Source organism: Triticum urartu, chromosome 1A (assembly GCF_056163025.1).
Source record: "Triticum urartu cultivar PI428250 chromosome 1A, HENAU_Tu73, whole genome shotgun sequence".
Lineage (NCBI taxonomy): Eukaryota > Viridiplantae > Streptophyta > Magnoliopsida > Poales > Poaceae > Triticum > Triticum urartu.
Genome location: NC_141873.1, coordinates 766,267 through 781,262, shown reverse-complemented (window position 1 = coordinate 781,262; position 14,996 = coordinate 766,267). Strand labels below are relative to the sequence as shown.

General features: G+C 47.4%; 2 protein-coding genes across 2 annotated transcripts; both read right to left on the bottom strand.

Annotated features, from left to right (window-relative positions):
- Positions 1 to 214: 214 nt before the first annotated feature.
- LOC125541188 (proline-rich receptor-like protein kinase PERK8) lies at positions 215 to 4,144 on the bottom strand. Its single transcript, XM_048704656.2, has 8 exons — positions 3,050 to 4,144; positions 2,512 to 2,943; positions 2,321 to 2,407; positions 2,164 to 2,234; positions 2,006 to 2,082; positions 1,776 to 1,923; positions 1,011 to 1,172; positions 215 to 635 (listed from the first exon to the last, which is right to left on the bottom strand). The coding sequence occupies exons 1-8, from the start codon at positions 3,810 to 3,812 to the stop codon at positions 414 to 416; spliced, it is 1,962 nt and encodes a 653-aa protein (XP_048560613.2). The 5' UTR covers positions 3,813 to 4,144; the 3' UTR covers positions 215 to 413.
- Positions 4,145 to 11,318: 7,174 nt separating this feature from the next.
- LOC125541178 (uncharacterized protein At4g28440) lies at positions 11,319 to 13,360 on the bottom strand. The gene is made up of 3 exons (XM_048704647.2): positions 13,174 to 13,360; positions 12,784 to 12,989; positions 11,319 to 11,858 (listed from the first exon to the last, which is right to left on the bottom strand). The coding sequence occupies exons 2-3, from the start codon at positions 12,974 to 12,976 to the stop codon at positions 11,668 to 11,670; spliced, it is 384 nt and encodes a 127-aa protein (XP_048560604.1). The 5' UTR covers positions 12,977 to 12,989; positions 13,174 to 13,360; the 3' UTR covers positions 11,319 to 11,667.
- Between the last annotated feature and the right edge of the window lie 1,636 nt (positions 13,361 to 14,996).

The following is a 14,996-nucleotide window of genomic DNA, read 5'->3' as shown; positions in this document are numbered from 1 at the left end:
ATACATATGCTGGTAATATATTGGAAGAAAGCAAGACTATGTTGTCAGTCAAATAGACTTGAACAAGTCATCATCAGTATCCTCTTTCTTTTCTCCCTTAGATGTGGCCTCAACATCATTGTCAAGCCAACAACACAAAAAGAAAGACTACACAAGTTCAAACATTGTGCTCTTTCAGTTAGGCAACAGCAACAGGAGCAGGCAGCCTAACAAGTTAGTCAACAACCACAACAACAGCTAGCTTAATAATTTGTCAAACAAGAGTACATCTTCCTCGTGTGATCTTCACACGAGCAATCATCGTAACAAGGCAAGAATTACACCAGACTTTTTTCGATGGTCGACACAGCCCGGCCGAATCAGTGGGTCGAGAAGAATGGCTACGTACACGTGGCGCACAGAAACAAAGATGATCACAAGATCCGGGAGTTTGAGGAGGTCGCTTCGGCGTCGGCCCTACTGCGACTGATCCAGCTATATTGGCTGAAGGCGGAACTGTCGTCCTGGTTGCCCTGCACCATCTGCTGGAACATCCTGATATCCGCGGTGTTTGCCACGTTGAAGAGCTCGCTTTGCCCTGGCTGGACACCGTTTGTTAGGTCAATATCCGCTAAGCTATCGAGGACCCGCACCACCTGAAAGGAGTGTGAGATGATTGACAAGTTGTTAATCCTCTGGCCAAATAAAATAAAATAAAATGGTGTAATTTTCCTTCTACATGATTAGGAAGCAAAGTTGGCAAGGCATACAATTTTGTCTGTGTGTGCATTGGATGTGGTGCGAGATTCACCACAAGGCTCAGAAGTTAAGATGTCGATGTTTCGTTAACAAGGACAATTTATTCTTGATGGCAGAAGGATTTGACAAGGACAGGACTACCTAAATCAACCTTGTTTATCAAACAGTGGTTTGTGCCTCCAACCCAAGCATGCATCTCATTTGATTGGCTCTAGGAATGTCCACATGATATAGTAATGTAAGGTGGTCAGATAGACAATGGCCATGCGTACCTGGCTCATTCTGGGTCTCTTTGATGACGAGTGTCGAATGCAGGCTGCTGCAGACTCAATCATACGAAACATTTCGACCTCATTGAAATTCCTCTCAAGCCTGGGGTCGACTAACCCTTCCAGCTTTCCCGTCTCAAGAGCTCGACTAAGCAATGGTCTAGCCTGCAAATAATGTCAGTTTGCATAGTTTTGAAAAAGAAAAAGGAAAGGAACAAACCAACTAAATGAAGGAACATGTGGGAGGAATTACAAGTTCATTTTAATAGAGACCAAATAAGCACCCAAATTAATGTTGTAAGGAAGGAATATCAGGATATTTCTGTACATGATAAATCATCATGCTACAGGAAGCAGGTCTAGGCCTGCAGCAACTATGACATGCCACAGGCTTAGACACCGTAACTTCATATCCGAAGAATGAAGAGTGGTATTTCCAACATATGTACTTCTATGCCTAGTAAGTTATTACTCAAAATACGGGAACCGGGCATTTAAGGTGAAATTTTCAACTTACAACCTCTACAATGACAAATCCATCTGATGAAACAAGTCTGTACTGCATGACTATCCTAGTGAACAAAAGACAAACTACCCATCTGAATTAAATTTACAACTTATAACTTCTACAATGATTATCCTAGTGAACAAATAACAAATAGGAGACCTTCAATATGATACGCACATGCAATCAAGCATCGGCTACATATGCTCGATGATCCCTAAGTGAAAACAAATTTAGGCAATAAGTTGAGTGCTATAACTCACCCACTCAACAAGGCTCTCATCACCCAATGGTCTGGATGAATCAACAGGCTTTCGACCAGTCATAAGCTCTAAAAGTACAACACCAAAAGAGAACACATCAGATTTCTCAGTCAATTTGCCACTCGATGCATACTCTGGAGCCATGTATCTGCAAGAAAAGGAGAACATTTTAGTCATCAACTCTATATGATCACAGTATATGCTTCTGAATTCGGCAGTACTTTGCTCACCCAAATGTCCCCATAACCCGTGTAGTTACATGTGTTACAGCATCCAAAGCCAGTCTTGCAAGACCAAAATCGGCCACCTGGAGTTCACGAATATCATGTAATCAGTAAATGAACTAGATCATGAGATACTCTCAGGCTCGTATAGGGAATGCAATTACCAGTGCGTCAAAGTTATTATCCAACAAAATGTTTGAGGATTTGATGTCTCGGTGGATTATCCTTGGATGGCCTGTGAAAGGGCAAAGAAGGCAGCCGGGTTAACAGAAAGCAGAATGAAAATGGGAAAGATGATGAAAAGGTAAGAAAGAGCATTACAATCTTCATGCAGGTATGCTATTCCACGAGCAGCACCGGCAGCAATTTTAACCCTAGCCGACCACTCTAAAACAGGCCTTCCCTGTCCTGCGAACGCATACAGTTCAGAACAACCTCAGTTTGTTGTACAGCCAGAAGTTACATATGGCAATGGTTTTTGCACAAATATTGCAAAATGTTAACAAGCGTACCGTGGAGATGATAATGCAGGGTGTCATTCGACACGAAATCGTAGACGAGCAGCCTTTGGCTATTGGCAATGCAGTACCCCACGAGAGACACCAAATGCCGGTGATGCACCCGACTGATTATCTCCACCTCGGCTTGGAACTCGCGCTCCCCTTGCCCACTGCCATCCCTCAGCTGCTTGACAGCCACGTCTTTCCCTTCGGGCAGCCGGCCCTTGTACACCGACCCGAACCCTCCTTCGCCGAGCAAATTGCGCGGCGAGAAGCCGTCGGTGATCTGGTACATTTCTTGGTACGTGAAGAAGCGCGAGTTGCCCACGCTCATGTCGGACAGGCACGCTTTCAGTCTCGGGCTCCCGGCGCTGTAGTTGGTGTGGACGGAGGGGTCGGCCGACGACAACATTGCCGCGTTCGCCGAGCCGCCGCCCGAAGGAACTGCGAAAAATGTGGTTAGATATAAGAATGAATGTATGCATGACTGAATTAGTGAGTGTGCACTGAATTCACATTCAGCACATTGAGGTTGAACTTGAAGTATTACCTGAACCTGAGGGTGGTAGCTCTGAAGAAGAGTACGGCGGCGACCTGAACCCGGGGCGGTAGTCGTCCCTCCCCCTCCGGCGCTTCTTGGTGTAGAGAACGGCGGCCGCTATGAGGGTGACCACCAGGAAGGCGAGCACGGCGCCGACGGCGATGACGACGCTGTTGCTGGCCCCCCCGTTGTTGCTCGGCGTGGCGGAGGCCTTGCCCCGCTCCCCGGCGGACTGCGTGGAGGACTTGTTGGGGCTCCTGCCGTGCTGGTTGGCCGGGTCGACGGCCGTGGCCGGCGTCGGCAGCTGCGGGTGGTGGCCGGCCGAGGGAGGGGGCGATGGCTTGGCGTGCGGCGGGGCGTGGGCGGGGGGCGAGGCAGTGGGGGAGGGAGAGGTCGGCTCGGTTCTTGGAGCTGGAGCGGCCGGCGTTGGTCTTGGCGCAGGAGCCGTGGTTGTTGGGGGTGGCGCTGCGGCGGGGGGGCGCTTGGGAGGCGGGGAAGGTGGGCTTGTGGTGGTTGGAGGCGGCGTGGAAGTGGAAGGCGCGGGCTTTGGAGGTGGGAGCGCGGCAGGCGGCGTCGGTGGCGGCGAGGCGGCGAGCTTTGGAGGTGGAGCGGACGGCGGGGAGGAAGGAGGAGGGGATGTCGTGGAGGTGGAGGTGGAGGGCGCGGCGGCGTCTGCTGCGGGAGTGGCATTGGGGCGCCTGGAGGTGGCCGGCGCGGGCGCGGAGGCGAGGGCCCGGGAGCGTGCGGAAGGGGCCGGCGCCGAGGCCGCCATCTGTCTGTCTGTCTGTGTGTGTGTCTATCTATCTAGGTTGGGGGATTTGACACGGAAGGATGGAAGGAAGGTAGGTAGGTTCTCTGAAATCGGAGGTGAGGGAGTGCTGCTGCTCTGAGGTTGGGAAGAAGAAGATGAGGAAGAGGGAAGCGGGGGGATAGATCCGGCGGGCAGCACCCAATCCTTTTCAGTGCGCCATGGAATCAGAGGGAGGAAAGGAAATGGTAGGGATGGAATCACAGAGAGAGAGAGAGGGAGGAAGATGAATCCAATCCCATTCCCTTCTTTTGCCGCCGCTGCTGCTTTATTATTTACAGACACACTCCTCTCTTTCTTTCCCCTGCCTACGCTACGCTAAGCTAAATAGATTTTAGAGTGGACAGTGAGAATGAATAAACTCATCATCACTCCTCAGGCAATCTGGAAACAAAAAGGAAAATAAAGGTGGAATATTTATATGGATGCTCTGTGTGTGTGTGTGTCGGCACAAGAAAGAAACAAGCAAGTGAAAGATGAATTCATACTCCTTTTTCTTTCCTTTTTCTTCTCCTTTTACTACATTTTTATTAACAAACAAACACACACCGGTCAACTGCTCACATTATATCAATCTTATACGTATAATAATCAACACTTTTTCACTCCAAACTAAGTAACACATCTTTTTATTACTCTGCTACTATGCTCAAATGGTACAACTTTATTTACACAACCACAGTAAGGCACGCTTCATACTATGCCCCCATAGAGATCCATGGAAAACCCAAGACGGCACAACATCACAAGAGGCATAGAGGATGTTAAACCCATCACCCACTCCATAACAAACACAACCCAAACTTGACTACCATGACGACCCAAGCACAAGCGTCACGGGGACACTGCAAGAATAAACCGCTTGCTTGCATGAGCGTGTGGAAAAAGGGAACTGCAAGGATAAACCGCTCACTCACTTCCTTCGCTTTCCCCTCTCCCACCTTCCTGCTTTCACACTCATTTCTTCTTCTTTTTTCTTCTTTTCATTAACAAACACCGGTCAATGCTGGGAATTTTTAGAGTTTTTCATTCTAAAAAAGTAAGTGACCTTGCCTTTTTGTGTGCTTTGCTAAAAGGGCCATTTTTTTGGAGTTCAAGACAAAATAATAGCCTGCGCATTTCCAGTAAGCATGACTTTTTATGTGTGCTTTTCTAATTACTACTCCCTCCGTCCCATAATGTAAGGTGTTTTTTGACACCAGGTGTCAAAAAGTGTCAAAAAAACATCTTACATTATGAGACGGGGGAAGTAAAAGAAAAAGGACCCATTCTTTAGGTTAACAATTAAAAAAAATTGGCCCATTTTTTCCTTTTTTTTCAGAACCATGCAGAAGATCTAGCCCCACGTGAATTCGTTAAGAAAAAACGATGCTACAACACCAACAAGGCATGACCCATACCACGTCATAGAGGCACGACTAGGTACAGCACCCTAAATGGCCAAAAATCACAAGGGATGGAACCGAAATTCTTACACTGCGAAAGTTACAGCACGATCCACAACAACACGACCCAAGCTCGCCTACAATGACGACCACCACTGAAGCACAAGTGCCACGGGGACAGTAACCTTGAGCCAAACCGATACAAAGTATAGGCACAACATTATTGAGCAATATATTGATTTGAGCGCAATTTTGGGTTGAAATGCCACATGTCACAACAATGATTACACGAGTATAATTGCCTGCTTTTACTAGTGTAAAAAGAAAATGCACCTAACAATTTGGAATTTATCTCAAATACTTGTAAAAAAAGGAACGCAGTGAATTTACTTGGGGTTCATTGGGTTTTTTTTTCTTAAAAAAAATTAACATTTGCATGTTGGCATGCGCAACAAATCTAGTCTACTACTCCCTCCATTGCTAAATATTTGTCTTTTCAGAGATTTCAAATGGATTACCACATACGGATGTATATAGACATATGAGGTAAATACACCCGAAGTCATAAAACTTGCGCACGATGGTCAATTTGGTGCACAAACTTGTAAAATACATGTTTCCGATCATCAAACTTGTACAAGCGTTCATATACGATCACATTTCATGTACACGGACGTATGCAAGTTCTATGACTCACTCATTTTTTTCAGTATGTAGTCATTTGTTAAAATCTCTAAAAAGACAAATATTTAGGAACGAAAGGAGTAGATATCATGGGTATAAGTATCTTAAAATCATCACATGTAGGCTACACGAAGACAAATATGGTCTGGCAAAATGAAATTCTATTTTCATCATTACTATTTTGGATTAACAGAAAAATGTAGTTATATGTGCATATATTACCGCCATTTCTTTATTTTTCTGTCCAAAAAATGGCCTAAATGGAGGGCTCGCCGTAGCTCGGTAAACAAACGTTATATTATTAATTATTGGAACATCTCTAGCAGCTCCCGCATAAGGCCGGTAAACTACGCTTTTCCGGCCGTTATACGGGACGACCCAAATAATCGGCCCGAGTAGATACCCCAAAAAAGTCCTGGCCCATGAAAAGCCCCCCCCCCCCAATCCGGTATATATGCCGGCTTCCGGCCAATTTAGGGTATCTGCCCTCCATTTCCTCTAGCCCTCTCCGCCGCCTTTCGTGTACTCCAGCGAGAAATCGAGCGACGACCTTTTGCGGCCTGTTTTCTACCGGATCGAAGCTACCATGGCGTCCGCCGGTGCGGGGCGTGGCGGCGGAAGGGGGTTCGGCGATCGCGGTGGCTTCGGGTGTCGCGGTGGAGGCGGTGCGCGCGGCGGCTTCTTCGCCCACAAGCGCCAGAACGACGACGAGGCCGGCGACTCTGGCCTCCGCTCTCCGGTGTCGAAGAAGCAACGGGCGGCGGCGTGCATGCGTGGCGCCAAGTCTCGCAGCACTGGATCGAGGTCGCGTGCGTGGAAGACCTCCCGGCGCTGCGACCGGCTCTTCGACTCGGCGATCCAGTGCCAGTGGGAGTGCCAGTGGGAGGCCGAGTGGGCGTGGTTTCAGGCGAGGACCGCCGCCGATGCCAAAGATGCGGTTGCGGCTGTTGACGCTTTGGGATGAGTACCAACTCCAAAGCCGGATCTACTGCGACCTCATCTACGACACCATTCATGGAGGGAAGCCGCTACCCGCGGAGGTCATCTCCAGCGACGACAATGACGAGGGCGACGACTCTGACTCCGACGAGTAGAACCCCGGTGAAGTAGACCCCGCCCACCCCCAGCTCCGGCGACTAGTAGATCCCCTATGCTATGTTTCGGTGCCCCTATGCTATGTATAATTATTATGGTTTGCAAAAACTCCCCTATGCTATGCGTGGTGAACTATGATGTGTTGGGTTGATGAACTCCTGCGAGATGTTTCTAGCGCGAAGTACTTTGTTTAAATTTCTATCATATGCGGGATCGCTATCCTCCTTTCTTCTTTTGATTAACAAACACAAGTCAATTGCTGGAATTTTTAAGAGTTTTCCATTCCATAAAAGTAAGTAACCCTGCCTTTTTGGTGGATGGATGAGGTGAGCTCGAGTAGATTTTGGAGTGGATAGTGAGAATGAATCAACTCATCATTCCTCCGGTAATCTGGAAACAAAAAGGAAAGGTGGAATATTTATTTTGGTGGATGGATGGATGCTGATGATGATAGACAATGGGTGCTCTCTCTCTCTCTGTGTCGGCACAAGAAAGAAAGAAGAAGGAGGCGCGTGCGTAGGCAAGGCAACGGAAGAAAATGAGGACTTCTTTCTACAACACAAATGGAAGAATAAACCCTTCGCTTTCCCCTTCCACCTTACTGCTTTCATATTCCTTTTCCTTTCCTTTTCTTATTTTATTTATATATACTAATATAATTAACAAACAAACACACACCGGTCGACTGACATTATCAATCATATATAATCAAGACTTTTTTCACTCCAAAGTAAGTAACACATGCCTTTTTCATTAGTGTGCTAGTACACTAAAAGGGTAAAAAGGCATGCCCCCTGTCACGCCACAGGGGCGTGCCTCGCTGAAGAACTCTAAACAACATGACATCGCAAGGCATGGATGCGAAACCCAGCACCCAATCCGCAACAAAAGCAACCCAAACTTGACTACGATGACGACAACATCAACGAAGCACAAGCGTCGCGGAGACACTGCAAGAATAAACCGCTTGCATGAGCGTGTGGGAAAGGGAACCGCAAGAATAAACTGCTCACTCGCTTTCCCCTCCCACCTTCCTGCTCTCATACTTCTTTGTTCTTCTTTTTTCTTTTCTTTTATTCTTTTGATTAACAAACACCAGTCAACTGCTGGAATTTTTAAGAGTTTCCCATTTCCAAAAAAAGTAAGTAACCCTGCCTTTTCTTCTGCTTTGCTAAAAGGGCGATTTTCTGGGGTTCAGGACAAAAACAACCAGCCTGCTCATCCCAAGTAATCAGTCATGCCTTTCTATGTGTGCTTTGCTAGCAATTAAAAGGCAGACGAGCCATATTCTTTCGGTTAACAATGGAAAAAAATATGAGTACCGTCAAAAACGCGACCCAAACTCGACCACCGTGACAACGATGACAACAACATCGACTAAAGCACAAGTGTCATGGGGACACCGCAAGAATAAACCGCTTGCATGAGTGTGTAGGGAAGGGAACTACAAAAGTAAACCGTTCACTCGCTTCCTTCGCTTCCCCCTCCCACCTTCCTACTTTCATACTCCTTTCTTCTTTTTATTAACAAACACCAGTCAACCGCTGGAATTTTTAAGAGTTTTTCATTCCAAAAAAAAGTAAGTAACCCTGCCTTCTTGTGTGCTTTGCTAAAAGGGAAAATTACCCATGTTAAGCCATATTCAGAACAATTGACCCACTAGTAGTAGTAATTAAAAGGCAAAGAAGCCATATTCTTTCGTTTAACATTGAAAAACAATTGGCCATTATTTCCTTTTTTTCAGAACCATGTGGAAGATCTAGCTCCATGTGAATTCCTAAAGAAAGAATGATGCTACAACGCTGAGAAGGCATGTCCCATGCAACATCATGGAGGCACGACTAGGTAGAGGCAGAGCACCCTAAATGACCTAACATCACAAGGAATGGAACCGAAGCTCTTACAATACGAAAGTTGAAGCCCGACCCACAACAACACGACCCAAACTTGCTTACCACAACGACGACCACCGAAGCAAAAGCCTCACGGGGACAGTAACCTTGAGCCAAACCGATTCAAAGTAAAAGCGCAACATTATTGAGCATCGTGGCTGCCGGCCCAACATTGCCGGACCTGACGCCACCTAGGCCGTAAAAGGATACCATGGAGCTGGGGGCGTCAGATGGGCGCACACGAACGCCGAGGACGAAGCCAACCACTACCAGATTGTGCCGAAGAGGCGGAGATGCATTCCCGAGCAGCAAAAGTTGAACAGCCATGAGCAACAGCCTCGGTTAACCCGCGACAAAACCTATTTGTATTGTATAAATTATGTATGTATAGTGAGCAATATATAGATTTGAGCATAATTTTGGGTTGAAATGCCACACGTCACAACAATGATTACATGAGTAATTGCCGGCTTTTACTGGTGTAAAAGGAAAATACACCTAACAATTTGGAATTTATCTCAAATACTAGTACTAGTAAAAAAAGGAACTTACTCAGGGTTCATAGTTTTTCTTTAAAACTAACATTTCCATGTTGGCATGCGCAACAAATCTAGTCTACTAGATATCATGGGTATAAGTATCTTAAAATCATCACATGTAGGCTACACGAAGACAAATATGGTCTGGCCTCCGCCCTCCGGTGTCGAAGAAGAAACGGGAGGCGGCGTGCACTTGCGGCGCTAAGTCCCGCATCGCCGGATCGAGGTCGCATGTGTGGAAGACCTTCCTGCGCTGCGGCCGGCTCTTCGACCTGGCGCTCCAGCGCAAGGACGCGGCCCAGCAGGCGTGGTTTGAGGCGAGGACCGCCGCCGATGCTGGAGATTCGGCTGCGGCTGCGCGGCTGTCGGCGCTATGGGAGGAGTATGACCTCCAAAGCCGGATCTACGACGACCTCATCTACGACACCATTCACGGAGGGAAGCCGCTGCCCACCGAGGTCATCTCCAGTGACGAAGACGATGAGGGCGATGACTCCGACTCGGATTCCGACTCGGATGACTCTAACTCGGATGAGTAGAACCTCGGTGAAGTAGTCCCCCGCCCACCCCCGGCTTCGACGACTAGTAGATCCCCTATATGCTATGTTTCGGTTCCCCTATGCTATGTGTGGTGAACTATGGTGTGTTGAGTTGATGAACTCCGGCGAGATGTTTTTAGCGTGAAGTACTCTATTTAAATTTGTCATATGCGTGACCGCTATACTCCTTTCTTGTTTTGATTAACAAACATCAGTCGACTGCTGGGATTTTTAGGAGTGTTTTCCATTCCATAAAAGTAAGTAACGCTGCCTTTTTGTGTGCTTTGCTAAAAGGGTAAACCACCCATTTTTTTAGAGTTCAAGGAAAAAACAACCAGCCTGCTCATTCCAAGTAATCAATCATGCCTTTTTTGTGTGCTTTGCTAGTAGTAATTAAAAGGCAAAGAAGCCATATTCTTTGGGGTTAACAATGAAAAAACAACTGGCCCATTCTTTACTTTTTATTTTCAGAACCATGCGGAAGATGTAGCTGAATTTGTTAAAGAATGATGCTTCAACACCGCGAAGGCATGACCCATACAACACCATAGGGGTTCGACTAGACGTAGCACCCTAAATGACCTACCATCGCAAAGAATATGGTCTGGCAAAATGAATCGTATTTTTTCATCATTACTGTTTTGGATTTACGGAAAATTGTAGTCATATGTGCCTATATTACCGCCGTTTCTTTCTTTTTCTGTCCAAAAAAGGGCCTAAATGGAGGGTTTGCCGTAGCTCAGGAAACAAAACCTACATCATTATCACTGTTATTTTTTTGGTGTACTGCACAAAACACCGTGGTACCGCCCACCGCGGCATTATGGGTCACCTTGTTGTTACTTTACATTATCCACATCCAACAAGATAAATCAAGGTGATGATGTGGGTGGCCCAGCACAAGCACAACACATTACTACAATTATTACCAGCTAGCAAGACAGCACAACATTTGCAACCACTGCAACAACAGACAGCCACCATGGCATGCTTCTCTCTTCTTTGACTGACCCATCATAATGCACAAGAACAAAGACCAGACCACAACACAACATAGTGGTGTGGCTGTCCTGAGGTGGCCCCTGCCTAGTGTCCACCCCCCCCCCCCCCCCCCTCCTACCCAGCAAAAAGGTGATTATGCCAACTGCCACCCATCCACTCTGCCTGCTAACCCATCACCCTAACAAGACATCAACATTGCACTACAAAATCATTATCATCATGATGATGATCAGTTAACACTCAACATTCAGGCAAGCAAAACATCACTTCACTCACCAAGGCAACACAAGCAGCTCATGGATATAGAGCGCTGCTACACGGACGACAGTTGCCGTTCAGCAAGATGTCGTCCATGAAGGACTTTCATAGATATATGTCACCAGTGCTTAACATAATTAGTTAATTGATATACCAGGTCTAACACAAAGAGATGGCAGGGCTCACTCACAACAATCTGGATGCAACTCCGCACAAACATATATGGTATACTAACGACATTTAATCCAAGGTAGCAGGACTAGCAAAACTTCCAGCAAATAAACAGTAAACAGAGAGAGGGGGGAGGGGGTGAAGAACATGAGCCATGATTGGCCGGCTTATTGCTTTGTGCTCAGCCTAACAGCTGCTGAGCCTCCTCTGCCTCCTCCTCCTCCTAGGCAAGGGGGAGGAGGAGCCCTCTTCAATCACTGCATCACAGTGATGAGCTCAAACTCGACCAAGGACACATTGTTGTCCTCCTTCACCTTGAAGTCCGCAGGGCTCTCGGCGGCCTTGAGCGTCCCCCACTTGTCCACGGCCAGGCGCATCGACCCCTTGTACATGTCCACCCTTGCCTTCCTCGCCTCCACGATTGCCCCGGGCTTCATGATGTCCACTAGAGCAAGAAACGCAAGATAAATTCCCATCAGGGCAGTTGACCAAGAGAGTAATAATCAAGTTAAGCTGGCAAGCAATGAGGGGACATAGGTAGGATGTTTGGACTGAAACATATATGCAGCAGAGTATCATGATTTCAACTTAAGATCATTCCACAAGTGTGAGGCGTTGATTATAGCACGCACCCATGAATGATGATGGCATACTGCAAGTTAGTTTAAGTGCTGGGCCTGTTGGAACTAGCAGGATTTCTTAACAAGATAGATGGAAATCAGCTCAGATCTATATATCAAGGTAAAGAAAAACACATTTATTGCAAACCAGACAGGCAAGTCACCGGAGACCGGCCAGGGTCCAGGGAATTTTGCAAACCCAGAAAGTAAAATCATGATTACATCATCAAGCCAAGCGTTGAATGCACGATGAATACAGGGATGGCAGCTATGATCAGAAGGTGGTTGATTGTGCAAAGCCTGAAAGTTAAACCCTGATAACAAGGGGTCAACCGTTTGTCTGTCGACCGTGCAATTACGCAGGCAAAAGAAGAAACAGGTCAATCAAGTTAATAAGCCAGCAATGAGTGAACATGAGGAGTAGGTTATTTGGACTGAAACATGTATGCAGCAGCAGCAGAGCATCAGGATTTCAACATTAGCCAGTCCTGTCATTATAGCACCAACGAGTGCCGATCTTGTACAGTGGCTTCGTTTAAATGCCAGCTGTGGCTGAACTAGTAGAATTTCAGATGTTGAAGGAAACCAAACTACGAGACAGATAAGATCCCAATTATGCATGTATAGTTTACAAGCAAGCAATCAGTCATAGTAAATTTCTTCAAAGTGAATCAATGAATCAATCAGGCAGAAGAAGAAGAAGAAGAAGAAGAAGGAAACGGAGGTGAACGAATGAATCTGGGAGACTACCTTGCTCGTTGCGGGCGGTGAATACGACGACGCCGGTGTCGTCGCCGACGATGCACTCGGCGATGCGCATGTTGCCGCCGGCCCTGCCGCCCTGCGGCCTGTGGAGGACGACGGGCTTGGAGCTGAGCACCCGGAGCTGGAGGTTGTGGCCGTAGGTGCCCGGCCGCAGCTCCTCCACCTTGTCGAACGTCATCGCTGCCCTTTGCCTGGACACGGGAAACCGGTGGACGGGATCGTGATCAGAGGAATCGGGTATCGAATCAGGGCGGTGGGGATCGGGATCTTGAAGAAAGAAAGAAACAAGATCTGGTCCGATCCGATCTGAGCTCCGAGTCAGATAGCGAGAGCTCAGATCGATCTTCCAGAGGAGGGGACCGAGTGCGGACGTACCTGGTTTGGTTGTGGACGGTGGAGCGAGCGAGGGAGCGCGTCTCGTCTCCTGCTTGCGCTGCTTGGATGTGATCTGAAGATGAGATCCGCCGGAGGAAGAAGGGAGGAGGAGAGGTTTGTCTCTTGGTTCGTTTGGTTTTGTCCGAGAGGAAGGAGGAAACCGCCGGGGGACCCAAGTTGTGGTATGAATCCAAACCCAATTCAACCCCCTTTGTCTTTGTTTGTTTCCCCCCTCTCTCTTTTCTCTCTTCTCGTGTATGAGGTGTGTCACCAAACAACAAACTTGCTTCTACTCTGACCCCCAAAATTCATTTCCGGCGTTGTATATGCTTCATTTCCGGCGTCGCGTCGCCTTGATCCTGCTAGTTTGAGCACGTCACGTGTCAAAATTAGGGTCGTGTCGCCTTGATTCTGCTAATTTGAGCACGTCACATGGCAAAATTGGAGTTACTATGTATGCGTTAGCGTGCATACAGTTCTTCGAAATAAAACGTATGTATGCGTTAGCGTGCATATAGTTCTTTGAAATAAAACGTATGCAATGACTTAATCCATTGCACACAGTCCGTTTTGAGAGGTCGTGAGCTAAACCTGGTTGGGGTCGAGTTATGGAATTGTGTGTGATGATAACAACAAGTCACATAGAACTTCAGTAGTTACTCCGCATACAATACAATTCACACAATTATTAGATAGCAATTGTGTGTGATGTTTGAAGTTTCACAAACAGCTATTTTGCATAGAACATCTGTACAGATCATGCCACCTCATGTGTTTTTTTTAGCCCAAATCACAGATAGTTAACTCTTCGAGAACATGCCTGATTGACATCAGTGTAAATATATTCTCAGAATAGGTAGTTTTACTAAAAAAAATGAGACATCGAGTAGGTAAATAAGATAGAAATTCATCAATAATACTCCACAATCCAGTTCATTACATAATATATATTATCACACACATATGTGTGTGAATTGTTGTGCTATAAATACATTAAATTTAAAGACAAGTAATAAATTAACTAAAAATCAATAGTCCCTCCTAAGGCCCTTTCCTTGCGTTTGGCCACGGACTCCCTGGTGCGCACCGGCTTCCCAGCGCGGAGGGAGATAGCCTCCTCCTCCGCCTCGCACTCCGCAACATGCGCATCGGCAGCTTCCCGGCGGGCGTAGGCCTCCGCCCTGGCCATTGTAGACGACGCGTAGGTGAGCTCTTCATCGGTGGCCTTCTCGACGCGATCTGCCCACCTCCATGCAGCGAGGAGGCGCAAAGCGCCTCTGGCCCTCTTGGCGTTGAAGCAGCCGTCTTCATCGACCTCCTGCGCGTGCCAACGCGCCTCCCGCCAGAGCTCCAACTCCTCCACCTTCCAGGCGGCCTTAGCCGCCTCTTCCTCCTCGCGCTTCTTCTCGTCCGCCTTCATGACTGCCACACGCCTAGCTTTTTCAGCCGGCGGCAACGTCTTCCACAGAGCGAGGTCGAACTGACTCCAAAACCACTCCTCGGTGGGGGGATCAGGCGTGACCAAGTCCGGTGGCGCGTAGGGGTCCTCCTCGTCGCTGCTTGGGGCGAGGTCGTCGTTGCAGAGCGGCACCTTCTCCTCGGCGTGTTGGCTCACCGGCGGCGCCATTGGCGATGATGCAGAGATAGAGGGAGAGAAATTGAGAAGGCAAGCAAGAGAGAATGCGCAGACGAGGATACAGGTGGGACGAGCGGCACGGTATATATAACGAGAAACTGTTGGCCGTACACAGTTTATAGGTTGCTAACAAAATTCAGTAGCCATCCGTTAAGATCTACCAAAAAAAAGACAAAATTCATCCATA

Excerpts from the sequence above, each read along its gene's own strand:
- LOC125541178 (XM_048704647.2), bottom strand. The coding sequence starts at position 12,976 with ATGACGTTCGACAAGGTGGAGGAGCTGCGGCCGGGCACCTACGGCCAC. Across the intron at positions 11,859-12,783 it reads CACCGCCCGCAACGAGCAAG|TGGACATCATGAAGCCCGGG; the intron begins GTAGTCTCCCAG and ends TTCTTGCTCTAG.
- LOC125541188 (XM_048704656.2), bottom strand. The coding sequence starts at position 3,812 with ATGGCGGCCTCGGCGCCGGCCCCTTCCGCACGCTCCCGGGCCCTCGCC. Across the intron at positions 1,173-1,775 it reads ATGAGAGCCTTGTTGAGTGG|GCTAGACCATTGCTTAGTCG; the intron begins GTGAGTTATAGC and ends CATTATTTGCAG. Across the intron at positions 636-1,010 it reads AGAGACCCAGAATGAGCCAG|GTGGTGCGGGTCCTCGATAG; the intron begins GTACGCATGGCC and ends CACTCCTTTCAG.